The 27,797-nt window shown below is 35.5% G+C and overlaps 2 protein-coding genes across 2 annotated transcripts; one reads left to right on the forward strand and one right to left on the reverse strand.

Annotated features, from left to right (window-relative positions):
• Window positions 1–2,075: 2,075 nt before the first annotated feature.
• SSB (small RNA binding exonuclease protection factor La) lies at window positions 2,076–11,019 on the forward strand. Its single transcript, XM_079135491.1, has 12 exons — window positions 2,076–2,211; window positions 3,744–3,818; window positions 6,304–6,407; window positions 6,669–6,843; window positions 7,405–7,512; window positions 7,605–7,705; window positions 8,706–8,777; window positions 9,021–9,063; window positions 9,481–9,621; window positions 9,917–10,103; window positions 10,227–10,355; window positions 10,583–11,019. The coding sequence occupies exons 2-12, from the start codon at window positions 3,753–3,755 to the stop codon at window positions 10,669–10,671; spliced, it is 1,215 nt and encodes a 404-aa protein (XP_078991617.1). The 5' UTR covers window positions 2,076–2,211; window positions 3,744–3,752; the 3' UTR covers window positions 10,672–11,019.
• Window positions 10,547–21,773, reverse strand: METTL5 (methyltransferase 5, N6-adenosine). The gene is made up of 7 exons (XM_079135509.1): window positions 21,427–21,773; window positions 19,043–19,157; window positions 18,257–18,438; window positions 17,116–17,198; window positions 13,182–13,233; window positions 11,346–11,395; window positions 10,547–10,805 (listed from the first exon to the last, which is right to left on the reverse strand). Exons 1-7 carry the CDS (start codon window positions 21,533–21,535, stop codon window positions 10,767–10,769), a joined length of 630 nt encoding a protein of 209 aa, XP_078991635.1. The 5' UTR covers window positions 21,536–21,773; the 3' UTR covers window positions 10,547–10,766.
• Window positions 21,774–27,797: the final 6,024 nt, after the last annotated feature.

Raw genomic sequence — 27,797 nt, forward strand, 5'->3', positions numbered from 1 at the left:
CCCAGATCAGGTTCTGCCAACCAGAAGGTTCCCAAAAGAGGACATGAGGCCAAGGACATGGAGGCCACTCAGGCCTCTTCCAGTACTAACTGATCAGTGGGAAGTCAAAGGTTCAAAACCCATGGCCAAGGGGCTGGGGTTGTGGCTCAGTGGTAGAGTGCTTGCCTAGCATGTATGAGGCACTGAGTTTGATTCTCAGTACCACATATAAATAAATAAAATAAAGATCCATTGACAACTAAAAAAATGTTAAACTCGTAGCCAAGCGGGTCAAGAATGGAGTTGCTTCCCCAATAACAAGGAAGATGGCACCAAGACCCCTAAAAAGAGAGCTTATCAGGGGGCTGAAGAGAAGCCAAGAATGGAAAGCAGCTGCTGCTTCTCTTAGGGTGATGGGTCCAAGACAGTATCTGTACTCCTGGTCAGGAAGACAGAGGGCCAGACAAAGTCTTCAAAGTCCTCCTCCTCCAAAGCACCCAACAAGAAGGTAGAAGCTGAGAGCTAGAAGCCAGGATGAACAGAGATGGTGATCTTGACTGAAATTTTATTCCTTGACAAATCATTACTCAATTTTATCATAACGTATTTATCAATAAAGACTTTGTTTTCTTTTTCCTTAAAACAAAAACAAAAACAATTTGCTCAATGGATGAATGGGAATACCCTGACACTCATATGATTGATACTGTTAAATACCTATATTCTCACTGATTTGGTTTAAAGGAGAAGTGAGGTTTCAATTGTGTTTGGCACAAACTAGGAACTAGAAAAATATGGAGTGAATAAAAGAGAACCTAATTAATCTGAATTTAAACTACCTCAGCACAATGCTATTTAATACCCCCCCTTTGGCCCAATGTAATGTTCATATTCAATCTACAACTGCTTTTTTCTAAATAAATAATATTTATCTGTTTTGGGATCACTGAAAATCCCTGAAATAATTTGACAGGCTTTTTTTTACCAATCTCATTAAAAAATTTCAAGAAAACTGAGGGAAAAATAGAAGATTGTCTCACCATAGGAAAGGGGATAACTCCTTTAAATTAAATGACTAGTAGGGAGCCATAGTGCGTGGCTGTTATATAAGAGAATCAGCTGGCTGAGATAGGAGGATTGCAAATTCGAGGCCAGCCTCAGCAACTCAGTGAAACCCTGTCTCCAAATAAAAATAAAGAGCTAAAGTTATAGCTCAGTGGTAAAGCACTTCTTTGTTCAATCCCCAGGACCTGGTGGGGTGGGGGGAGTAAATGACTAAAATTGTGCAAAAGGTACACAAATAGGGAACGGCTTTAGAAGAAACAATAAACACTAGATGATATTTTATTCTTTTCTTAATTTTTCAACAGTTTTTAGTTGTCGATGGACCTTCATTTTATTTATTTTTATGTGGTGCTGAGGACTGAACCAGTGCCTCACATATGTTAGGCAAGCACTCTGCCACTGAGCCACAACCCCAGTCCAACATTTTATTTTTCTAAGGTCATTTTTGGGAATGGGGTTTAAACTAACATGGGCTGCTCCTCTTACTGTATGGCCATCAATGCATACACATTGCATCATGTTTAATCCTCAAACAACTGCTTAAATAGGTAATAGTTATCATTGGCCTTATTTTATACACGAGGGATAAGTTAACTGACTTGCCCAAGGTCGCAGTTTTTACACAGGACCGATATTTGAATGCAGTGACTCCAGAACTAAGCTCTTAAACACTCTATTGTTTTCTCAAACTCCAGGATTCCACAAATCTTTGGTTTTTAAAAATTTCGCTTATTTTTTAGAACTACAACACGATGTGATTTAGATATATATTAAAATAATTTTTTTTGAAAAGATAAAACAGCAAACGATTCATATGAATGGAGGAGAGTCAGAGGAAAGGCTGGGATACAAATGCCCGTCCATAAACACTTAAACGTTTATCCCAACACCAATTATCAGCCATCCCTCAACACCCTGCAGAATGTTTCCGCCCAATCTCCTCCGAGTGAGGGCGGGACTCTGCAGGCCGTGGGAGCCGTGGGACCGTAGCGCATGCTCAGAGCGACGGCTCTGGCTCGTCCGTGGCCACGCCCACTCGGCCCGCAAGGGCTGCCGGGACGGCCCCCATCTTTGAGCGCGTTAGGCCAGCCGGCGGCGCTGCGAAGTAGAGGCGGTCGGTCGTTGTTAGTGAGCTTGTGGCGCGCTTGCAGGGCCCGGATCTTAAAGGTGAGCTTCTCGGTAGCTAATGAGAAGGTATAAAAGAGTCTGCATTGCTTGGTGCGCAACGGCGCGTCCCTTTCCTTGCTGCCGCCCGCGGGACGCATCTACTCCTCGCCTCCCGCACGTTCGGGCGGAGCGCCGCGTGGGCCGCAGCCGGAGGCGGAGTGCTGTGCTGCGGGCCGCGGCAAGGCTGCCGAGCCGGCCCCGGCGAGGAATGCGGGCGCCTGGGGTTCCCCACGTGGCCCAGGGGAGCCTGTGTTGCTGAGACGCGGCTCGGATGAGGTCTTTGGGTAGAGGCTGCCCACATCCCCCACTGCGTTCTTTCGGTTTCTTACCTCCACCGCTTCCCAGTCCCGCCCAAGGCTGATGTTTCAGCCACTTCTGTAAATTTCTGGGGAGGTCGGTGCTGGGTAAAACACCAGAGGGTTCCATGGGATCTGTGGGGACTGACTAGAAGCCAGAGAAGTTGGGGTCACAGATGTCTCCTGGGCTCTTAGAATCCTCCTCCATTCCCAACAGAGCTGCTTCTGTGTGAAATGGGTGAGCGTGGGTCGTATCTCAGTTCCATTTGTACGTTCTGGGAAAGTAGATCTACTGAAACGAAGTTGCAGAATTGGGTAGGCCAAAGAAGTCTCGGGGGGACTAAATAAGTTCGTTTATCTCATCGTTTGCTTTTTGAGAGATCCTACATTACCGTTGTAGGTGTGGTACACAAACCAGGGCTTAAGATCGAAATTCTGTAGTGGGCCATAAATATCCCCATTGCATGAGCTTCCATTGGGTATTCCGGTTATTAAATAGCAAATTCAGTGTATTTGGTGATGCTTCCAAGAAGTGTACCATCAATAACTCATCACTAGATTCGACGTTCTCGATGAATTCTCACGAATATACTTTTGTATCGTATGAACCTCTGGGTGGTTTAGTAGAGCACTAGAGGCAAGTAACTTGAAGTCAGACGACTTGGTTTGTGATTTCTAGCAAACCAGCATCACAGCTTTTTTTCCCCCTGCAGTGCTTATATCAGAAAACTGATTATAAAGTTAACCAATGTTAGTGGATTATTGAACACAACCTGTCTCCCACCCGCCCACCGCAGTGGTTTTAGCGTATCCACGTTCTCAAATTTGCATATATTTCTTCACGTAGTGTCTAATCCTCATAATTTGAATATTTAATTTTTTTCCGTGAAAGTTATGATACCTTAGTTGCTGATAACGTTTTTATAAGTCATCCATGACTAATTTTAAAAGAAACTACACCAAACATAGCAAGGAGAGCCATAGTGGTATACTGACAGATAAGGTGCATATATTGATCTTACAAGCTGCTAATCGTTGGGAATTTCCCATCACTTATTCCAAAGTGTAGCTCTGTTCAGATATTTGAGAACTGAGTAGAGAAACTGAATATGTGAAATTAGAAAATTCTTGACTTTTAAGAAAACAATGGCATATTAATTTCTAAACATTCTTTCTGGTCTTAAGTTTTGTGTTAAAAGAAATAATCATTTTCTACCAATTTGGGAAAATTTACAGATAGCCACAATGGCTGAAAATGGTGATAATGAAAAAATGGCTGCTCTGGAGGCCAAAATCTGTCATCAAATCGAGGTATGATTCTTATACTATTAAACTGCAAAAATAAGTTCCTTGGAGGGAAATTTAGGGCCTCAAATAACAAGAAGGATATTTAATTCAGTACATATCTTGTCTTTGATTCTTAGAATTAGATGAACATATAATAGTATACAGTTTTATTTGGGTGAAGCCAGGTTAGGAAACTCAAGAACTACAAAAGTATCCCAGTTTTTACTGGGGATAATAATAGTATCTTCCTCATAAGGTGGTAATCCTACCCTTTTGAAGTAATCAGATTAAAAGCCTTTGCTCCATACTCACACTAATTAATTTTTTTTTAATTTATTTTTTGGGGGACTGGGGATTGAATTCAGGGGCACTCGACCACTGAGCCATATCCCCAGCCCTGTTTTGTATTTTGAGACAGGGTCTCACTGAGTTGCTTAGAGCCTCACTTGCTGAGGCTGACTTTGAACTCGTAGTCCTTCTGCCTCAGCCTCCTGAGCCTGGGATTACAGGTGGACTTGTGCCCGACTAATGTAATTTTTTTTAATGGACTTATTTTTTAGAGCAGTGTTAAATTCATAGCAGTTTGTGTGAAAGTAAAGAGATTTCCTAAACATTCCCTACCAGTGTGGTAAATAGCTAACATAATTTTTATTTCCTTCCTTTTCCTCCCACCAATCACTGGATGTGTTTTGAGGAATGAAGTTTTTTATGCCATCAATAATTTATTATTCATTCCCCTCCTTAATATGTAGGCTCTTTCTAAATTTTAACTATAATAGTTCTATGATTTTGTTTGTTTGTTTGTTTGTTTTGTTGGGTACTGCGATTGAATCAGGGCCTCATGCACGCGAGGCAAATGCTCTACCACAGAGCTGTATCTCAGCCCTTGTAAATTTTGATTTTGAGACAGAGTTTTCCTGTGTTGCCGTGGCTGGACTTGAATTTGTGATCCTCCTTCCTCAGCCTTCCCAATAGCTGAAATTAAGGCACATGCCATTGTGCCTGCCGTGAATATTCCTCATATGAATCTTAGTAGACATGCTTACTGATGACTGTTAAGATAAAATTCCTAGAAGAAACTATTTTGACTTGAGTTATGTACGTTTTTTTTAAGTTTTGATATTTCCAGTTAACATCTCTACCTGCGTGATCATTTCTCTGTGTTTAGGCCAATGCTAGGTTTTGTTGTTGTTTTTTTTTTTTTTAAGAATTTTAGCCACTTTGTGGGGGGAAAATAATTTTAGCCAGTTTGTTAGGGGGGAAATGCTATCTCATTGCTATTCATTGTATTTTTTTGCTTAATAATAAGGTTAGATTTTTATGTTTATAATACACATATACTTTTTAGTTATACATGACAGTAGAATATATTTTGAAATATATACATGGAGGATAACTTCCTATTCTGTGGTTGTACATAATGTGACAGATACTTTTTGTAATTTTTTTAATGTCCTTATTTTTCTATAATTGTTCACTTTTTTTTTTTTCCCTCCATTCTTCTTAGTTTATAAAAACCTTAAACTACTTTTCCTTTCATGCTACTTTTGACATTCCAATAGTCATATTGGTTTTTTTCTTCTTTATTTTTTTTTGGTTTGGTTTGGTTTGGTTTGAAACCCGGGGGTGCTCAACCACTGAGCCAATCCCCAGCCTTTTCTATATTTTATTTAGAGACAGGGTCTCGCTGAGTTGCTTAGGGCCTCAATAAGTTGCTGAAGCTGGGTTTAAACTCGTGATCCTCCTGCCTCAGTCTCCCAAGCCACTGGGATTACAGGTGTGCATGCCCAGCTTTTCTTTTTTTTTTTTGTTTTTTTTTTTTTTTTTGTTTGTTTGTTTGTTTGTTTGTTTTCTTGATCCTGGGAATTGAATCTTGCACATGCTAAGCATTTAACACTCTTACCACTTCTGAGCTACATCCCTTCTTGGCATTTTAATTGAGTGCCTCCATGCTTAAATTAGATGAACACTTATTTTTAACTTTTAAAAACTCAACTGGATTAGCCAGTTTATTCCAGTACTTTTAACAGTCTATTCTTTCCACATTGATTAAAAATGAGGTTTTTCATTTAATTGATCTTTTTTAGAAACATATTTTTAGTTGTAGATGGACACAATACCTTTATTTTATTTATTTATTTTTTAATGTGGTGCTGAATTTCAAGCCCAGTTCCTCACACCTACTAGGCAAGCACTCTACCACTGAGCTGCCACTCCAGCCCTATATAATTGGTCTTTAAATATATTTTTAAGGCTTTCTGTTCTGTTGACACATCTGTTAATTACACTGTTCCAGTAATCAATACTTTAGTTTTATCTTTTTATTAATTTGTATTATAAACATTATATTAAATTTAGGAAGAATGGTTGTTGGTTCTTGTAAGTTATGACGTACATTTTTAAAGAACAGACGTTGGTAGTATAATGGTAGTTTAAAAAAAAAATGCCAGTATTGGACTTAGTACTATCAGTGCTCTGAAATCTGAAATGTATTGTAATTATCTCACAGTATTATTTTGGAGACTTCAATTTACCACGAGACAAATTTTTAAAGGAACAGATCAAGTTGGATGAAGGCTGGGTACCTTTGGAAATAATGATAAAATTCAACAGGTAAAAAATCTTTTGGTTTTGTTTGCATTTTGGAGATTGAACCTGGAGCCTCTTGCATGCTGAGCTGTTCGCCCAGCCCCAGTGCCTTTTAGGGTTTTTGTTTTGTTTTTTTTTGCAGTACTGGGGATTGAACCCAGGGCCTTGTACTTGGGAGGCAAGCACTCTACCAGCTGAGCTATCTCCCCAGCTGCACCTTTAGGTTTTCTATTAGTAATGAGTGTGTCTGCTAAGTCTTAACATTGTTACGTATGTATTCTTCAGGTTAAACCGCCTAACAACAGACTTTAATGTAATTGTGGAAGCACTGAGCAAATCTAAGGCAGAACTTATGGAAATTAGTGAAGACAAAACTAAAATCAGAAGATCTCCAAGCAAACCCCTCCCAGAAGTGACTGATGAATATAAAAATGATGTAAAAAACAGATCTGTTTATATTGTAAGTAGGTCTTTAATGCATTAAATATCTTACATTTATTTAGAAAGAAAACAGTGGAGTAAATAAGGGCTCAGAATTCACAGGTTGCCTCACTATATGTCTTTGGCAGTGTTCTGAACCTTTCTAAATGGTATTCTCATAAATACGGATATTTTCTACCTAATTGAAATATTGAGGGTTAAATGAAAAAAACTCAATTCATTTTACTTAGCAACACCTAAACTCTCCAGCAATTTTCTTTAGTGTATTGATTTTAAAATGGTTTATTATAGAAAGTTTCAGAAAGTTACAGAAGTAGATTGAATAGTATAATGTACCAGTATTGAACTTTAGTACTGTTTAATATGTGAATAATGTTTTTTTCTCTGTTCCAACTTAGTTATTTTAAAACAAATATCAGGTGAGTCACTTTCATTGCACTGGAGAGCAAGTCTGTTAAATGATTGAGACAGGAAGAGAAAGAGATAGAGAATGTGTATCCTGGCTTCATTTCAAGATAAAATGAATAAGAACTTTGGGGGAATTGTTTACCTTATTTGAACATATATTCCCACTTTACAGAAAGGCTTCCCAACTGATGCAACCCTTGATGACATAAAAGAATGGCTAGAAGATAAAGGTCAGGTACTGAATATTCAGATGAGAAGGACATTGCACAAAGCATTTAAGGTATGATAGTATGATTATAGACTTTTTCTAGTTGTAAAATATGTGGGACATAACTTTAAAAGAAATCCTTTCTTTTCCTCCCTTTTTTTTAGGGATCAATATTTGCTGTGTTTGATAGCATTGACTCTGCTAAGAAGTTTGTAGAGACCCCTGGCCAAAAGTACAAAGACACAGATCTGCTAATACTTTTTAAGTATGTAATTGTACTGTTGTTTCTTCTGGCTTCTTATTTTGAATTGATTGACACACTGGAATAAGAAACATGGACTATTAGATCCAATGAGGCTAATATTTTTGTTATTCTTAGGAATCCTTTGAGAAATGCTTGAAATTTTTTCAGTTGGAAGTATACTTGTCCTTTGAGACTATAAGAGAGTGTTTATTAGTACCTTTTCACTATTATCAACTAAAAAGGAAAGTTAAGTTTTAGTACTTACTTTGCATCTAAAATTTACAGTCAGGCTACTAAAGTTGGAATTTTTGTGCAGTCGAAGAATAAATCACTGTTCTTCTATTTCATAGTCTATATATGTTTTTATAAAGTACAAAGAATGGAGACTTGAATCACATTCTTGTGTACACGTATCTTTAAAATGAGGATGAACCAGGAGCATTTTCGTAGTAGTTGTAGGGCCATAGTGCCTTACTTTTGCATTATATAGTCTTCTAAGTGCTACATGTTAAACCTGATTGACTTTAGAGATCCACTGTGATAAAGCATGCTATCAGTGTTAAATAGTCAAAATTAAATTTTTAACATAATTTTCATAATTGCTGGGCAATATTCTTGGGATTGGGGATTTTAGGTTTTCACTATAGAAAACTATGAAACATTTACATGACTCCTGACCTTTTTTTTCTATTCATGGGGTGATAAGTGAAAACTAATGCAAGACTGGATAGTGGATATGGGATTTCTTTTGGGGGTCACAAAATGTCTAAAATTAGTGATGGTTGTACAATTCTGAGTATGCTAAAACATTGAAAGTACACTTTAAAAAGGGGAATTTTATCATAGTAAAACTGTCATTTAAAAAGTAACTTCCTTCACATATTGTGAATCTTTAGATGATTGCCTTGATAGAAAATATTTGCGACATTCCTTGCTGTGCCATGTCTTAAATTATTCCAAATACTTTGCAGTCTTACCTTTGTTCTCATGACCTTGGCCTTTGTATTTTTACATTCTTTAGGGAAGATTACTTTGCAAAGAAAAATGAAGAAAGAAAGCAAAATAAAGTGGAAGCTAAGTTAAGAGCTAAGCAGTAAGTATATTGAACTAACTGTGACATATATAAATTATGTAAAGCTTGGAAACAGGCTTGAAACAGTTTAAGCTGCCTTATTACATCTGAGGACATATTACATTGTAGTCTAGCATTGCCTAACCAGAAAACCTAAGGACTGGCTTTGGTAATTAAGTAACTTCGTGGTCATGATTAGGTTATTTATTAAGATTCAATTTTATATAGGTGGGAAAATTATAATTAAATCATGTTTATTTGTAGAGAGCAAGAAGAAAAACAAAAGTTAGCAGAAGATGCTGAAATGGTAAGTATATAGTACTGATATCTAATACATATATTAGAATAACTTTTAAAAGTCTTGAAAATGTGTGTGTGTAGTGCTGGGGATTTAAACCAGGACCGTGCATAAACTAAGCATGTGCTCTGTTACTGAGCTACAATCCCCAACATGTCTGAGAACTTTTTAAAGAAAATATGTAAGCGCATCTATGGTTATCATTTCATTAAAGTAATATAGAAATATTACCTAAAATTATTGTGCCAAGTTTATTAATCAGGTTTATATAGTTCATAGGTAAATGTCATTTATAAAAGAAATTAAGTTAAAATGAGAAGCAGTTGTAAATAACAAAGGAGAATAAACTTAAACTACATTAAAATAGCATTTTGGTTTCTGATATGTGGTAAGAAACTTTTTTGATTGCTTTGTGTATTTCCATAGAAATCTCTAGAAGAAAAGATTGGATGTTTGCTGAAATTTTCAGGTGACTTAGATGATCAGACCTGTAGAGAAGATCTGCACATCCTTTTTTCAAATCATGGTGAAATAAAATGGATAGACTTTGTCAGAGGAGCAAAAGAGGTTTGGAAAAAATTTATATTCTTTTTGGAGCTCAGTTTGAAAGTCCATAAAGTTTAAAATTAGTAGAAAATAATTTATAAATTGTGTTGATTAAAATACTTACTTTTCATTATTCCTATCAGTGATGTGACATCTGATATTTTCTGAATAGCTTTTGGTTCAGTAAAATTCATTGATGTTAGTAATGGCATAGAGGAATTGCAGGACAGGAAAAAGTTACTATACTATGAACAAAAAATTTAATTGGGGGACTACAAACTAAAGGGTGTGATTTTTACTTTTTGTACTTGGTTAGGGAATTATTCTCTTTAAAGAAAAAGCCAAGGAAGCACTGGATAAAGCCAAAGATGCAAACAATGGTAACTTACAATTAAGGAACAAAGAAGTGACTTGGGAAGTACTAGAAGGAGACGTGGAAAAAGCTGCTTTGAAAAAAATCATAGAAGACCAACAAGAATCCCTAAACAAATGGAAGTCAAAAGGTCATTCATTCTGATATTTCCACAGTTTGGTTATTTTACTTGAGTGAAAATTTTAGTCAGTGTTCAAAAACACAACAGACTTCAAATATTTTCTTTACTAAGTTCTCAGTTATGCCTCTACAGGTCGCAGATTTAAAGGAAAAGGAAAGGGTAATAAACCTGCCCAGCCTGGGTCTAAAGGAAAAGTACAGTTTCAGGGCAAGAAAACAAAATTTGATAGTGATGAAGACCGTGATGAAAATGGTGCAGCAGGTAAGTTTTTTCTAAATTCTTTGGTAGTTTCATGAGAAATGTATACTTTATGAGAAGTTACTTGTCAGAGATATGGTTTACATATGTGACATTCTTGAATTATGATTTACCTTGGTCATGCAGTTTTACAAGTGGAAGACAGCATACTTTATTAATAATTGTGCTCAACACTAACATTTACTAAAAATTAATTGAATTCACTAAAAATTCATTCTTTTATTGTTTAGGAACAGTGAAAAGAGCAAGAGAAGAAACAGACGAAGAAGAGCCTGCATCAAAGCAACAGAAAACAGAAAATGGTGCCGGAGACCAGTAGTTTAGTAAATAATTTTTTTTTTTTTTTTTTTTTTTTTTTTTTTTTTTTTAATTCATTGTAGTTAGGTTTTAAGCTGCTTTTTGTCTTTGGAACTTTTAAAAAGAAAACCGAATTAGGTCCACTTCAATGTCCACCTGTGAAAAAAGGAAAAATTTTTGTTTAACTTGTCTTTTTTTCTGATATCCAAGTGAGGGTATTTTGTTTTGTTTTATTTTTTAATGTATAGTTCTGTTTGTGTTCAGAAGATTCAAATATCAAAAGGAAGATTCTTCCACTAAATTGCCTTTGTAATATGAGAATGTATTAGTACAAACTAATAAAATATATACTATATAAAAAGAGCAAAAACTTGTTTATATTTCCTTTTTGTGTCCCCAAAGTGTTTGTGAGAAAGAACTTTTTATAAGTATTTATTGGCTGTTGGTTATGGGCCCTTCCGACAGTTAATTTATTTCCTAGGCTGGCTTTCTGTGTTTACGCAGGCAACTCAATAACAGTGGAAACAGTTAACTTGCTGCAGAAGTGTATTCCCTTCACTGTCTTTCTTTTCTGTCAGTCTGTCCTTGCAGTAATGGGAATGAAACCCAGGGATTAAGTGAGCCATTGAGCTATATTCCCAACCCTTCAAAGCTTTTCAATACTGAATGAAGACAGGCCAGAATCCAGAGACTTACTGATTTCTTTTTATGAAAGTTGTATAGTGCTGGCAGGTCATATCGAAGTTCTAAAAAACAACAGGTAAGGATAAAAATGACATTTCCAAACACCACCCTTAAATAAAAGCAAAACTAAGAAAGTTCCAAATGCTGGTAAGCCTACTGACGTAAATTTAACTTCTCCACGTACTGATTTGATAGTTGCCCAAGAGTGACATGGCAAACTGGGTAAGGTATTTCTGCTAATTTAATCCATCTATACCAAAATTTGATGTTACAGGGAAAGGGGTAGAGAAATAAGTGGAAAATAAATGTCATGAATATTATAAGCCTTTCTATTTTTAATTTATTGGTAATCTATAGCTGACTTAATCTTATAATGACTTTATTTTGAAGTTTTCTTGTCCACATTTTAGTAATGGTACTAAGTTGCTATTTTTCTAATTTCTAAAATAACTCATTTTTCATATTCTTAATAATGTAAACTGTACTCTTATTACTGATCTGTTTTAGAAGGATGGCAATCAGTTACCTATCCTTCATATTTTGCAACAGATTTTAACCCTAGAGTCATAGCTCTTAAATTTTAGTGTGCAATCAAATCACTTCGGGATCTCATTGAAATGGAGATTTTTTTTTTTTTTTTTTTGCAGTACTGGGGATCGAACTCAGGGCCTTGTGCTTGTGAGGCAAGCACTCTACCAGCTGAGCTATCTCCCCAGCCCTGAAATGGAGATTCTTAACTCAGCACTGAGTAGAGCCTTAAATTTTCTTAAGCTTTCAGGAATGTCAGTGCTGATGATCTGAAGACCAGGTTTGAAGCAGCAAGGCTCTGGCATATTAAAATTCTATGACTGTTGAAAAGTGCTCTATATTGCATATTGTTAATACCTTAAAACTTCATGAGGAATAATACTGAATATACTAGGAAGACTAATAGATCTTTTAAATATTCCAAGACTAATTATAAATAGTATATATACCTAATTAGATATTTTAATACCACTGGACCAATTCATGGTAAGTTTATTTTTAGGTAAAAAACATGTTTCATTGAACTTTTATTTTGTGTGTGGTGCTGGGAATTCAACTCAGGGCTTTGCACATGGTGGGCAAGAACTCTACCATTGAGCTACACTGCCACCTTACTGCATTCTTATTTCAAGGATTTTCAAAATTACTTGGGTTATAGTTAGCTTCTAGTTATATGTTTTTCCCATGTGATTGCAAATATCACCTAATATATATTGAAAAATATATCAAAAAAGCTGATGTGGCTGTGCACATCTGTAATCTCAGTGACTTGGGAGGCTGAGGTAGAAGGATTCAAAGTCTGAGCCAACCTTGACAACTTAGAACCTGTCTCAAAAATAAAAAGGGCTGGGGATGTAGCTCTGTGGTATTGGGTTCAAGCCCCAGTATTGTCAAAAAAAAAAAAAAAAAAAAATCAAGCTTATGATGTAGACGTTTATATTCTATCTCCCACCAGAAAGAAAAAGTTCAGTGTTTTTTAACTATGTAATTAGAAAATTGAAAAAAGGTTAATTAGGCACAACCTGGTGGCATTTTCCATGAATGGATTTCAAATCAAGATCTTATCAATTCCAAACCCATGTTTTTATTCACTAGATGATATAGTCTGGGCCTGGAATTACAAATTACCTGAGTGCTAACAGAAATTTTCAATAAAATGGATAAATTGAGACAGACAAGCACACAATCCATTACCAATCATTCATATTTTGCTACACTGAAAAACATTTGATAGTATATTTCCTTAGCACTTGAATAAAAATTTTGGTTAGGTTAATGCAGTTGGCCCTCTTCGATAATTATGGTTAAGATTCATCTTACCTGCAATAATATCTATCTTGATTTTCCATTCTGCAGCTTTCTTTTGAACATGCTAAACATAAATAACATTTTTATGTGAGCTCATTTTTAAATACATTTTTAAAAACCTGTTATTTAAGTTTTTAAGCTTAAAATTTCATTAGAAATTAGACTCAAAAATTAGAACTAGATGAATGTTTTGAGAATCTATAATCAAGTCATTTCAATATATTTAACAATCTGAACCAAATTACATATGTTCAAGTGATAAACTTTCAGAAATGCATCAAAATACATAAAGCACTCATGATTTCTTCTTATTTTATCAACACAGCTAACTATCCTGGAAACTAGCAGAGACCATGATCATGGGCAATTCAGTGGCAGTTTGCATAGTAGTTAGGAGCATGGTCTCTAGAACCAGACTGCCTACCTTTAAACTATAAAACTGCTACTTACTAGCTATGGAACCCTGAGCAAAGTACTCAGTCTGTGCCTCAATCTCCTCATTTGCTAATTAGGCTAGTTTTTTTTTTTTTTTTTTTTTTTGTACTGGGGATTGAACCCTGGGGCACTTAACCACAGAGCCACACTGCCAGACTTTTTTATATTTTATTTGGAGACAGGGTCTAGCCAAGCTGTTTGAGGTTAGTGTTTTGAACTGTGTTGCTATACATAGTAACAAATGTGTTAGAGATTTATAGGTCTAAAGTTCTTGAACAACTTCACAAAGAATTATTAACTTTTAGTTATTAATTTACTATTTAAAACTGCTTTGTTCATTTAAGGCTTTTCTGGACAGCAATATGTACTACTATTCGCTTTCATATATTAAGATTTACCAGTAGAAATGATATATTCTATTGACTGCTTACATTTACCACTATTCATTGTTAGCAGTGTATTTCTGTTTAGCCACTGGATTTTATTTTAGGGTTATTAGATTACCATGTTTCTAGAATTTATTATTTTCAACTGGGTACTTATGCACTATTCATGAATAAAATATTTTTCCTACAAGGCTTTTTAAAATCTCTTAACAGAAATATGATTTAAATAATAGCCAACACAGCAATTAGCCATGCAAGACTCTGACCTAAGTGCTTTGTAAATATTAATTCATTTAATGTTCAAAATTATACCAATTATAGCATACTGAGTTCTTTACACTTAGAGTATAGGTCACCATAGTTGAGGAAACAAGCTCAAGTGGCTTTACCAAAAACATAGTTGAGATACAGCAGAGCTTAAACTTGAATCCAGTCCAATCTGGTTCCAGAGTCTAAGTTCTTTCTTAATCACTAAGTTATATTGACAAGGAAAAAGGTACTGTCACTCCTCTTAATTTCCTATAATACATCTTACCCCACATTATGTGCTGGCAAAAAGAGTAGTGAAATACATGGTTTCTGAACTCAGAATTGTTTTGCTTTAGACTTTTTTAAAAACTAGGACAATGCCTCCCTTAACTGCAGTGAGGCCACAGAAAAGGCATTAACCCACGAGAACTTACCCAGGCAAACCAGAACATGCTAACCCTAGTTATACCATCTTCTCTACTCCTGAATTCTAGTACCTTTTCTGATAATAGTTCTGTTTGGACAAAGCTTTCATAAAGAAGCTAGTCACATGCAGAAAAAGCATTCGACAAAATACAGCGCCTCTTCATATTCAAAACACTAGAAAAACTAGGGATAGTAGGAACATAGCTCAACATTCTAAAAGCTATCTATCATACGCCCAAAGCCAACATCATTCTAAATGGAGAAAAATTGAAAGCATTCCCTTTAAAAACTGGAACAAGACAAATGCCCTCTTTCACCACTTTTATTCAACACTGTCTTGGAAACTCTAGCCAGAGCAATCAGACAGACAAAAGAAATTAAAGGGATACAAATAGGAAAAGAAGAACTCAAACTATCACTATTTGCCAACAACATGATTCTATATTTAGAAGTTCCAAAAAAATTCCACCAGAAAACTTCTAGAACTCATGAATTAGCAAAGTAACAGGATATAAAATCAATACCATAAATCAAATGCATTTGTATCCATAAGTGATGAATCCACTGCAAGAGAAATTAGAAACTACCCCATTCACAGTAGCCTCAAAAAAACAACAAAAACCTGGGAATCAATCTAACAAAAGAGGTGAAAGACCTCTATATTGAAAACTACAGAACGCTAAAGAAAGAGATTGAAGAAGACCTTCAAAGATGGAAAGATCTTCCATGTTCGTGGATAGGCAGAATTAATATTGTCAAAATGGCCTTACTATCAAAAGTATTATACAGATTAAGTGCAATGACATTTTTCATGGAACTAGGAAAAGCAATCATGAAATTCATTTAGAAAAATAAGAGACCCAGAATAGCCAAGGCAATCCTTAGCAAGAAGAGTGAAGCAGGAGGCATCACAATACCAGACCTTAAACTATACTACAGAGCAATAGTAACAAAAACAGCATGGTATTGGCACCAAAATAGACATGTAGACCAATGGTACAAAATAGAAGACACAAAGACAAACCCATATAAATATGGTTATCTCATACTAGACAAAGGTGCCAAAAATAAACATTAGAAAAAAGATAGCCTATTCAACAAATGGTACTAGGAAAACTGGAAAGCCACATGAAACAAAATGAAATTAAACTTCTATCTCTTACCCTGCACAAAATTCAAAGTGGATCAAACACTTAGGCACTTTAGAACAGAGACCCTGCACCTAATAGAAGAAAAAGTAGGCTCAAATCTTCATCATGTTGGCTTAGGACCTGACTTCCTTAACAAGACTCCTAAAGCACAAGAAGTAAAATTAAGAATCAATAAATGGGATGGATTCATACCAAAAAGCTTCTTCTCAGCAAAGAAAACAATAACGTGAAGAGAGAGCCTACAGAATGGGAAAATATCTTTATCACATGTGCCCCAGATAGAGCACTAATCTCCAGAATATATAAAGAACTCATAAAACTTAACACCAAAAAAACAAATAACCCAATCAATAAATGGGCAAAGGAAGTGAACAGACACCTCAGAGAAGAATAAATACAACTGATCAACAAACATGAAAAAATGTTCATCACCTCTTGCAATTAGAGAAATGCAAATCAAAGCTAAGAATTCATATCACTCTAGTTGGAATTGCAATTATCAAGAACAATAAATTTACAAGAACCAGCAACAATAAATCTGGGGAAAAAGGTCCACTCATACATTGTTGGTGGGACTGCAGATTGGTGCAACCACTCTGGAAAGCAGTATGAAGAGTCCTCAGAAAACTTGGAATGGACCCACCATTTGACCCAGCTATCCCACTCCTCCGTGTATACCCAAGGGACTTAAAATCAGCATACTACAATGATGGAGCCACATCAATGTTCATAACAGCTCAATTCACAATAGCTAAACTATGGAACCAACCTAGATGCCTTTCAACAGATGAATGGATAAAGAAAATGTGGTAGATATACATAATGTAATACTACTCAGTCATAAAGAAGAATGAAATTATGGCATTTGCAGGTAAATGGATGGAGTCGGAGAATATCATAAGTGAAATAATCCAATTCCAAAAAACCAAAGGCCAAATGTTTTCTCTGATAGTGGATGCTGATCCATAGTTGGGGGTGGGTAGGGAAGAATGAAGGAACTCTGGACTATGCAGAAGGGAGGGGGGATTGGGGTGGGTAGGGATGAGAAGGAAGTAGAATGAGATAGACATTATTACCCTATACATATGTATGAAAAAAATAAATAAAAAATAAATTTTTTAAAAAAGCTAGTCACAGATTATAGCTATTTAAAGGGAAAGTTCAGTTTCTAAGTGCTAAATGTTAAAAGGTCAAGAGTAACAGGCACTGTGGTAAGTTAGCATTTACAGCAAGTCCTTGAAACAATTGTCACCAATTTTTAAATAAATGACCTAAAATATCATGGTGATTTGAACTTACTTCTCTTGTTGAAGATTTGTGTAAAGAATATACTGCTGTTCTTGCCATTTCCAAAGCAGTCTTTAGAAAAGCCATATCTGTTCCTACGAAGAGAAAATAAAAAAGAAAAGAAAAACTCTTATTTTACATTATGTACCTTTTATCAAAGTAGAATATTATATAAATAGAATTTAGAATCATTTTTTTCTCAAACTCCAAAATAGGCACTTCAAATTCTTTCTGCATCAAGTCAGGGTACAAATAAATATTAAAATATTTTGTTATCATTGATAAATTAAACCAGAATTATACTGTCTTGGTTAAAATATAAAGCTAAAGTAATAATTTAATTTTAATGTTATATCCCAAAATAATGACTTTCAAAATGGTGAGAAGGGAACACATAAAGTAGTATCCAGAATCCTCTTGGTGGGGTGAGGGGTAAGGGATCCTTTTTGAAGTATGCATGTGTTTTCCTTCTCTTATTGACTTCCTACCCTCCTTGCCCACAGTACACATAAAATTAATAGCTACAGTGAGTCACTGTTACCAATGAGTACATTCTGAAAACCTCAGGTGTGTTAAAACATTAAAAACAGGTTTTAGGGGTGGGGGATACAGCTCAGTGGTAAGAATGTGTGCTTAGCATTGGTGAAGGTTTGTGATCAATTCCTAGCACCAACCCCTGAAGAACAAAGACATATTCTAAAAGTACAAAATCCTTTACAGGTTTCATAATCATTCAAGGGCTAGGCAAATCATCCCATATATTTATCATAAATGATAAAAGTTTACTTAATACAAATTTGTAAAAACAAAGATTAAAAATTCAATTCCTAAAATTACTGATATTTAAATTATAATAGCTATACAGGTAGGAGACTGGTTTATTTAATGAACAGTGATAAAATCACTTATTCCAGTCAATAATAAAATGTTCTTTAAAACTTACTTTCTAGGGCTGGGGCTTTACCTCAGTGGCAGAGCACTTGCCTAACATGTGCAAGGCACTGGGTTTGATCCTTAACACCACATAAAAAAATAAATAAAGGCATTCTGTCCATCTACAACTACAAAAAATTAAAAACAATTAAATTAAATTAAAAACAAACAAACTTGCTTTTCTGTTAATACACAAGGACATCTAATTCTTTTTACTAACCTTTATTATTTTTGGTCCCAAACGGAGGATTCATTATTACTGTATCAAATGACTTAGACATTCTGTTAGATAATGAACATACATCACATTGAACTATATCCACATTTTTTAACTCAAACTCTTCCACATTCCTATTAAATACTTCCAGTGCATCTTCATCTATGTCAAATCCAACACACAACCTATAAATGCAAAACACGAACATTGGCATCTCACAGCTCCCAAAACAAAAACAAAAGTAGTTATTTAACTTATGCTTTTTAACTCAGTTGACAAAAGTAAGAGTGGGTGTAACTTTTCAACAGCATGATTTACCAACCTGGCAGGGGTTGGAAATTCAGGTTTGTATAAAAGGGACTGCTTCTGTTATACTTATTTTTTACTCTGTTTTTGTTTGTTTTTTGGTTTGTTTTTGTTCCAGTATTGAACCCAGGCGTGCTCAACCACTGAGTCATATCCCTAGTCCTTTTTAAAATTTTGAGACAGGGTCTCCCTAAGTTGCTGAGGGCTTTGCTAAATTGCTGAGGCTGGCATTGAACTTGCTATCTTCCTGCCTCAGCCTCCTGAGCCTCTGGGATTCAGCCACTATGCCTGTCTTTATTCACATCTTATAAATAAACAAATACATAGTTTTTTTATATTCTGCACATTCAAAATATACTCAGCATTAAACTATCGATCCCCCATTTCATCAGGTAGAGTCCCATGAATAAAATTCAGTCGATCCTATTTACACTTCTTATTAAAGCCACCCCATACCCAAATAATATAAATTGGATCACTTACCCAGCTCCTAACATTGCAGTTCCAATGCTAAGTACTCCACAACCACATCCTAGGTCTGCAACCACTTTATTTTCAATGTCATCATATGTGTTATGGATTGTATAAAGCATACATGCTAAAACACAATTTTAAAAACATTAGGGAATAAGTTATCTATGACTAACATTTAATTTGTACAAATAAGTGTTCCACGTTATTTAAAAAAAAAAAAAAAAAAAAAAAGATAACTTGGTACGCAGTAAGAAACACCATAAAGGAAGATAATACCACTGGTTTGGGGTTGTAGCTCAGTGGTAGAGTGCTCACCTAGCATTCCTGAGGCCCTGAGTTTAATCCTCAGCACCACATAAAAATAAAGGTATTGTGTCAAAAACAAACAAAAGACAACAATAAAAAATACCCAGGAGGATAACACCTATCAGTGGTTCCCAAAAACCTGTCTCTGCTGACAATGCTAGGAAAGACAAAAGTGTCACCAGTATCTCAAGTAAAATGAGAAAGAGAAAGTCAAGATGTTTCATTTTTCCTGTCCCCTACTCAAAACATTGCTCTAAGTGTATCAGTTTTTTTTTTGTTGATACTGAAATATCGATTATATAAAATAGTATAAGTAAATAGATTTATAAATACCCTTCCTTGGGCTGGGGAGATAGCTCAGTTGGTAGCGAGGCCCTGGGTTTAATCCACAGCACCGCAAAAAAAAAAATCCTTCCTTGTCACAATGTAAGTTTGGAAGCCCTGTATCCGTCAACTTTAAAAGTTTACTAATGTGGGAAGTCTACAAGTCTAGGAACCACTAATATCAAACAAGCATTAGCATTAAAGGGAAAAAACTTTTTTGCAACGTTTTTCATCAGAACACAGGTATCATAATCTACATCCACAAAAAAATGCCTTTTATATATATCTCTAGATACATAATCTACAAATGATAACTGATAAAAGAGAACTGAGGAACAGAGCAGAAAGTTGCTGAGATGAGAAAGAACACAAGGTTAACTGTAAGCTCACCATGAATAATACCACTTATAAATCTCTGTGGATATCTGAACTCGACAAGGGCTGCTGGTCATCCCTAGTGGCTGAGGATCCAAAGCTTTTATTAAAAACACAATTAATTATATGGCTTGGGTTGTGGTTCAGTAATAGTGCACTCATCTAGAATGTGTGAGGCCCTGGGTTCAATCCTCAACACCACATAAAAATAAAAAAGGAATCGTGTCCACCTACAATTAAATATATATATTTAAAAAAAAACACAATTATAGGATCATTTCAGACTGAACGTGTGATGTGGATGTTAGTGACTTTGAAGCTGGTATCTGTGTGCATGCTACAAACTAGGTGTGAAATAACTTATTTTTTTTAAAAATTGTATTTCACTAAAAAACCCTAAAACCCAACAGCCAGAAGTAGTCATTATATAAACTGAGAAAATTGGTCTTAACCTAGACACAGTTTAAATTAATTTCTATTGGCATGTTATAATTATACATAATAGTGAGATTCATTGTGACATATTTACATGTGCATGAAGAAATTTGATCAATTTCATTCCCCAGTTTTGCACAATAGTTTTGTGTAGATTTTTGTTGGGACTACAACAATATTGTAGAGTTAAGTGCAGGTATGTATATATTCTTCATGGTTCTCACTGGCAACTGAAACAACTATTCTGGAAGTGGAAAATATTACCTCTTGCACTTGTTCTCAGCAAATGAAATTTCCTGTTTTCCAACCACTTTAACATAGTTATTAAATATGGATCTCCCTATATTCTTTTCTGTACTCTGTGTCAATTTCTGGCATCAAGCAACCGTGCAAATTCTCAGGTAATGTGTTAAAATTGAAACGTGTTCTCTCTTTATACAGCCATACTCTGATTTTACTAAGCTCAGTCCTTCCACTACCAACGCTAGTATTCGTTTATAAGGCAGAGGACTGCATTGGAATCCTTGCAATTCCAATCCCTGGCAATTCCTTCTAACAGGAAATTGATCCTTACTTAGCAAATATTTACTGAGCTCCTAACTAGTACTGCAATTCTTCTATGCACTGGGAATTCAGGTGGGGACAGGACCAACAAATTCCTTGCTCTCAAGTAGTTCATAATGCAATGACAGAAACAAACACAGATTAAAAAAAAAAAAAAAAAAAAAAAGTCAGTGTTAAGAGGTACGCAGAAAACCAAACAGGAAAACGATAAAGTGTGTGTGTTGGGATGGCTGGGGGACTCTCATTGCGGTGTTAAGGCCTCTCTAATGTGACACGTGATCTTGAAGCGGAATTTCTCTAGACGTCTATCCACATTGTTTCTTTTCCATAAGGAGTAAGCGGATAGGGCTAACCCCGGAAGTTAGGGCACGGTGAACCAGCCGCCCTACCTGCAATGTGCGGCCTGGTCGGATACTGTTCTAGAAGTAGCTTGGGCTTTTCGAATCCATCCACTTGTTGCAGGCGACTCTCTAGTTCTTTGAGCCTTAATTTCTTCATTTTTTTTCCTCTCTTACATGTGGGCTCACAGGGTTCGACCACACCAGACCTGCAGGGAAATCTATATAACCCGGATCTTTCCTCCCGCCTCTCACTTTTTCAGTGCCACTGGCTGAGGGCGGGGCTGGGGACGCAGGGCACAGGGCCAGCCTCCGACCCGCCTCCCAGGTGACGCGCGCCGTCCTCCGGGCTCTGAGAGGCGGCGGCGAGAGCTGGAGCGCGTGCAAGATCCCTAGTGCAGCAGCGTCCCCACACCTCAAGAAGTGACCCGCACCTCTGCCGGCGCCGGAAGCGCCACCACGCACACGCGCACGCCTCCGTCACCCGGAGTCGAGTTGCAACCTCTGCCCATCGTTGGGGTTCCGCTGGCGACTAGGTCTCTTTTTTGGTCTCAGGCGAACCTAAGAACCAGCCCAACTCGCAGATCGCCAGTCAGCCCTCGCCGCTTGTCGTGTGCTCAGTGTCCTCAGGCTTTGCCTTGAGTACCTACCAGCCCTCTAAGGATGTGGAAAGAGGGTGAAAATCAGTCACTTTGTTTGTGGCCCACTTGACCCTTTGGCTTCTTTTCTCCCAAGTCCCCTTTCGAAAAGTAGCAATCTCCACTTCCTTTGCTTCCTTCGCCATTCATATGTCCTACTTTATTGTAACGTTTTCCTCTTTTTAGGTCACCTGTGTCACTTACCTCAACTATCACGAGTGGTGATGTCAGAGAAGCCAAAGAAAGTTTAAATGAAGGAATAAGGTCGAGGTGTCATTTGCAGGAAAGAGGTCAGGCGTCTTACAGAGGGAGCAGAAACCACGTTGTAGTGGACTGTGAAGAGAATGGAAGTTTAGGAAGTAGAAGTTGTAAAGGTAACAATTCTTAAAAAGTGCACCTATGAAAAGAAGAGTGAAAATGGCCGACGCTTAGCAAGGTTGGGAAAACGCTTTATTGATAATAGATATAGTTAGTAGATATTTTATTTACTTACTGGGTGTGCTGGGATTGAACCCAGAGCCTTGCACTTGCTAGGCAAGTGAACTACCACTGAGCTACACCTCCAGCCTTGTTGTACTTTATTAAAAGATAGGAGAAGAAAGGAACATATCTAAATTCTCACAGGACAGGGACAATAGAAAGGAATGGGATAATGGAAAGAAGGGACAATAGGATATTGGATGGAGTTAGGATTCCGAGATCCAGTGCTTAAATAAAAGGATTGCCCTGGCCGATGGCATGATACTTCGTTATTAAAGGAAGAAATGGGAGTAAATGGATGATGACTAAGTTGAGAAATGGTGTCCTATGCTACTTCCTATGAAAAATATAATTCAGTTATTGTTATGAGGATGAAATGAGTTAGTACAAATAAAGTTCTTAGTACATAAAAACTTAGTACTACGAAGTTCTTTGTCATGTAACAAACGCCCAATAAAATGTTAACGTTGTTGCTGCTGGGGTGTTTATTGATAGAAAGGTGGTGGAGAAAAAGATACTTGAAACTAGCTATATATTCAAAGGTAAAGGGTTCATTGGAAGTTGAAGGTAATTTTTTTTCTACTTCAACAGTTAAGGTGAATTTTGAGATAATTGTAGATTCATATGTAATCATAAAAAATGAGAATCCAGGAGTGATGGTGCATGCCTGGGATTCCGGCCACTCTGTTGCCTGAGTAGGAAGATCACAAGTTAGAGACCAACCTAAGCAAATTAGCAAGGCCCTAAGCAACTCAGTGAGCCCCTGTCTCAAAATAAAATATAAAAATGTCTGGGGATGTAACTCAGTTGTAAAGCACCCTCAGGTGCAATCCCCAGTACCAATAATATAAAAATAAAATAAAATTGCTAAGCACCTCAAAAAGCTTTTGTTTGTGTGGGTTGTTTCTACTGATATTTATATGACTTGAAATTAACACTGAGAAAAATTTTAAAATTATCTATTAATTCATTTACCACAATAATAATTCCATTATGTGATAATATAATACTTTATGTGGAAAATAACTATGTCCCCCCCCCTCCAAAAAAAAAGCAGTAATGGGAAGAGTGGCATTGTTTTACATTTTTGCAACGCTAATGTCTTTCTTAATAAAAGACAGTTGAATTCTCACATCTGTTTTTTAATTCAATTTCTTGTAATATGTTGTTTTGCTTGAAGTATTTAAAGAAAACCCAGCCTGATAGTTATTTAGTTGGAAAAGTAAGGAGTATTTTATAGCTTATTCAGAAAATTGTAGACATTCTTCTTTGAAATGCCACCACGAGATAACAAGTGATAAATTCTTTTTTTTTTCTTTTGTTTATCCCAAAGATGCAGGTTGGTTTTTAATTTTTCCCACATTTTTATTAGTGCATTATAGTTATACATAATGATGGGATTTGTTGTTACATATTTGTTCAGACTCACAATATAACAATATAATTTGGCCAATATTACTCCCTAGCACTTTCCCTCTCCCTTCCCACCTCATAATTTCTTGGAGGTTAGTTGCAATGTAGAATCTTAAGCTACATCACTGAATCAATGAACTTCTTATACTGTTACACTGCAATCCTTTAGTCTGTCTTGGACTTGGAATAAATGTTTTAGTCATACATGATTTTATAATATCATGTATTAGTCATTTGGAAAAAAAATTGGTTCACTGGATTTTGAAAGTCTTCTATAATGTTTCATTGTACAATACCAGAAAATCACATTTATTAATATCAACACTGATATCCCCAGAAAAGGCTTTAAGTAGTGGGAAGACTGTCAAACTCAAGATGGAAGATACAAGTTTTCCAAAACATTAATTTTGCTTAAAAGCTTGAGTTCTTTTCCCCATTGGCAAAAAAATACAGTCTGGTGTTTTTCATGAAGTGACAGTTGTATTTATTCCACTTTTCAGAAAATGCCTGTCAAATACCAAAGCTGCAAAACCATAGTTTGTCTCTCAGTCATGCTTTCAAATAAAATTATGTTCCCTTAAAAAAGCCAACTCCTAGTAAACCCTAAAGATTATACAGGCATATGACTTTTGGAATCGATCAAAATAATTAATTTGTCAAGGTTGCAGAATCCAAAACATACAAAAATTTGTTGTTTCTACTCAATAGCAATTAACAATCTGAAAAGAAAATTAAGAAAACAATTCTATTTACAATAGCATCAAATAGAACAAAATACTTAGGAATAAGTTTAGCCAAGGGGGTGAAAGACTTATTCACTAAAAACTACAAAACATTGCCAAAAGAAATGGAAGAAGGCAGAAAGATATCCCATATTCATGGATTGGAAGACAATATTATTAAGATGATAACACAACCTGAACCAAAGTATAGATTCAACACAATTCCTATCAAAATTCCATTTTTTTAGAAATAGAAAAATTTGTCCCAAAACTTATGTGGAATTATAGGGATCTGGAATAACCAAAACAGTTTTGAAAAAGAAGAACAAAGTTTGAGGACTTATACTTTTCTAAATTCAAAACTTACTAGGAAGCTACAACAATCAAACTAGTGCACTATTTGCATTAGGACATACATATAGACGAATTAAACATTCATATATTTGGCCAATTTATTTTGACGAGGGTACCAAGACCATTCAATGCAGAAAGAAAATGTTTTCAATGAATGGTTCTAGGAAAACTAGATAACCTCATGCAAAAGAATGTTATTGAATCTTTAACTTCTACCTCATGTAAAAGTTAATTCAAAATGGATTGACAACCTAAAGTTAGAAGCTCAAAGTATAAAAATCTTTGAAGAAAATAAAATGTAAAACCTTTATGAAATTGAAAATGGCAACTATTTCATGAACACAAAACCAAAAGCATAAGCAACCTAAGAAAAAGTAGGTAAATTTGACTTCATCAAAATCAACAACTTCTATACACCAAAGGACACTATCCAAAGAGAAAAGACAACTGAAAAATGGAAGAAAATACTTACAAGTCACATATAGTTTATAAGCAATTGATATCAGAATATGTAATGAACTCCTGCAACCCAAAAACAAAACTTCAACCTATTTCTAAAATAGACTTGAATAGACATTTCTGCCAAGAAAATACACACATGGGCAATAAGCACATAAAAGGATGCAGAACTTCATCAGTCATGAGGGAAATAGAAATCAAAATCACAATAAATAACACCCATTAGAATGGTTATTATCAAAAAATGGAAAATAACAAGTGTTGGAAAGGATGTGGAAAAACTGGAACTCTCATGCATGGCTGGGATTATAAAATGCTGCAATCACTGTGGAAAAGAGTTTGGTGGTTCCTCATAAAGTTAAACAGTATTATCATATATCTAGCAATCCTACTTCTATGTACATACCCAAAAGAACTGAAAGCAGAACTCAAACATACTAACATTCATAGCAGAATTATTCACAATAATCAAGAGGTGGAAACAACCTAAGTGTGTATCATCAGATGGATGGATAAACAAATTGTAGTACTATTTATATACACATAAAATAGAAATATTATTCTATTATAAGATGGAATGAAATTCAAATACAAGCTACAACATAGGTGAACCTGGAAAATACTATGCTAAGTGGAATAAGTCAAACACAGAAGCACAGATATTGTATGATTCCCCTTATATGAAATACCTAGACAAGGTAAATTCATAGAGGCAGAAAGTAGAATAGAGGTAGCCAGGGTTGAGAGTGGCGAGTTGGGGAATCGATAGTTACTGCTTAATGAGTAGAGTTTCTGTTTGAAATGATAAAAAAGATGTAGAGATTGATGGTGATGATCTTTACATAACATTGTGAATGCACTTAATGCCACTTAATTGTGCATTTAAAATGGCTAAATGGTAAATTTTATGCTATGTATATCTTGCCACTGTTATGGAGTAAAAGTTTGTGTACCCTCGGAATTATGTGTTGAAACCCTAGCCACCAGAGTGTTAGCATTAGGAAGCAGGGCCTTTGGGAAGTAATTAGGTTTAGATGGTTTAGATAAGGTCACAAAGATGGTGACTGTGATGGAATAAGATGAGAACTTCCTCTCCACCCTGCCCCTGTCATGTAAGGACACAGCAAGAAGACAGCCATCCTAAGCCAGGAAGAGGGACTTCATCATACCTGAACACTAATCTTTGACTTACCAGCCTTCACAAGTGTTAGGAATAAATATTTGTTGTGTAAACCATCAAGTCAATGGTATTCTGTTATAGCAGTGCCAACTAAGATGGTCATAATTTAAAAATATAAAGCTGATAGTTTAGCTTATCACTTTGCCTATGTACTTTTTCCTGGAGACTTCCAAGATACTTCAGTATATAATAGCAGAGCTTTATGGGTAATTACTAATCATTAAACTATTAATATGTGTCCTCATGGATTAAAATGCAATCAATATTTTTCATTGTTTTATTGAGGCCATTTTAAAGTGAAACTGCTTGTTTTTCTTCTAGTATTTAGCAGAGGTGACTACAATAACAACTAGATGGCTTATTGCTGTTGCATTCATTTTCACCACGTTTTAAAAACAGTTTAATTCAGCAGTGATTTTGCAACATCAGTACAAGTGTCAATGCAATTGTCCCAAGACAAATCACAAGATTAAGAAAGTTATTCAATACTCCGAGTATTTCAGCATGAAATAAATTTATTGCCAAGCATTCCCATTAAAAAAAAACTCTTTGATACTTATTTGGTGTTGAACCTGGAGAAATAAGGAAAATAGTAAGTTCAGTCACGTTTATAGGAGTCATTCTTAAATGTGAGAAATGTAAAAAAAGCTATGAGTAATTTCTATTTTAGGAAAAAAATAAAATCCTTAAAATAACAGTTTCAAAAAAACATTTTAGTTAAAATTTAAAACTTAAAAATGCTTTCAAATTTTAAAAATTACTGCAAAATGATACAAATAGTATATACTTTTTATATTTTTGCAAGTGGGTAGTGAAAACTTGAGGATTTCAGAATAACAATTTAGATCATAATGAATTCACAGAGACAAAAGCAGATATAAATGTAAGGAGCCAGTAAGAATATGATAGATATACTAAGAACAAATTGAATTAATCTCTGAAAATGTACATGTTTAAACCATAATCCTATTATTTATTACCTCAGTAAAATCTTTTTTTTTTCTTTTTTTCTTTTTATTGTAAACAAATGGGATACATGTTGTACATGGCGTAAAGGCATACCATTTGTGTAATCATAAATTTACATACGGTAATGTTGTTTGATTCATTCTGTTATTTTTTCCCTTCCCTCCACCCCTCCCACCCCTCCGACCCCTCCCACCCCTCTTTTCCCTC

This window comes from Sciurus vulgaris, assembly GCF_902686455.1.
Source record: "Sciurus vulgaris genome assembly, chromosome: 3".
In the NCBI taxonomy this organism is placed as follows: domain Eukaryota; kingdom Metazoa; phylum Chordata; class Mammalia; order Rodentia; family Sciuridae; genus Sciurus; species Sciurus vulgaris.

Coding starts and splice junctions, on each gene's coding strand:
- SSB (XM_079135491.1), top strand. CDS start 3,753: ATGGCTGAAAATGGTGATAATGAAAAAATGGCTGCTCTGGAGGCCAAA. Junction 6,408..6,668: donor ATAATGATAAAATTCAACAG/GTAAAAAATCTT, acceptor TGTATTCTTCAG/GTTAAACCGCCTAACAACAG. Junction 8,778..9,020: donor GCTAAGTTAAGAGCTAAGCA/GTAAGTATATTG, acceptor GTTTATTTGTAG/AGAGCAAGAAGAAAAACAAA.
- METTL5 (XM_079135509.1), bottom strand. CDS start 21,535: ATGAAGAAATTAAGGCTCAAAGAACTAGAGAGTCGCCTGCAACAAGTG. Junction 18,439..19,042: donor ACTGCAATGTTAGGAGCTGG/GTAAGTGATCCA, acceptor TTGCATTTATAG/GTTGTGTGTTGGATTTGACA. Junction 17,199..18,256: donor TGGGACCAAAAATAATAAAG/GTTAGTAAAAAG, acceptor TTCTCTTCGTAG/GAACAGATATGGCTTTTCTA.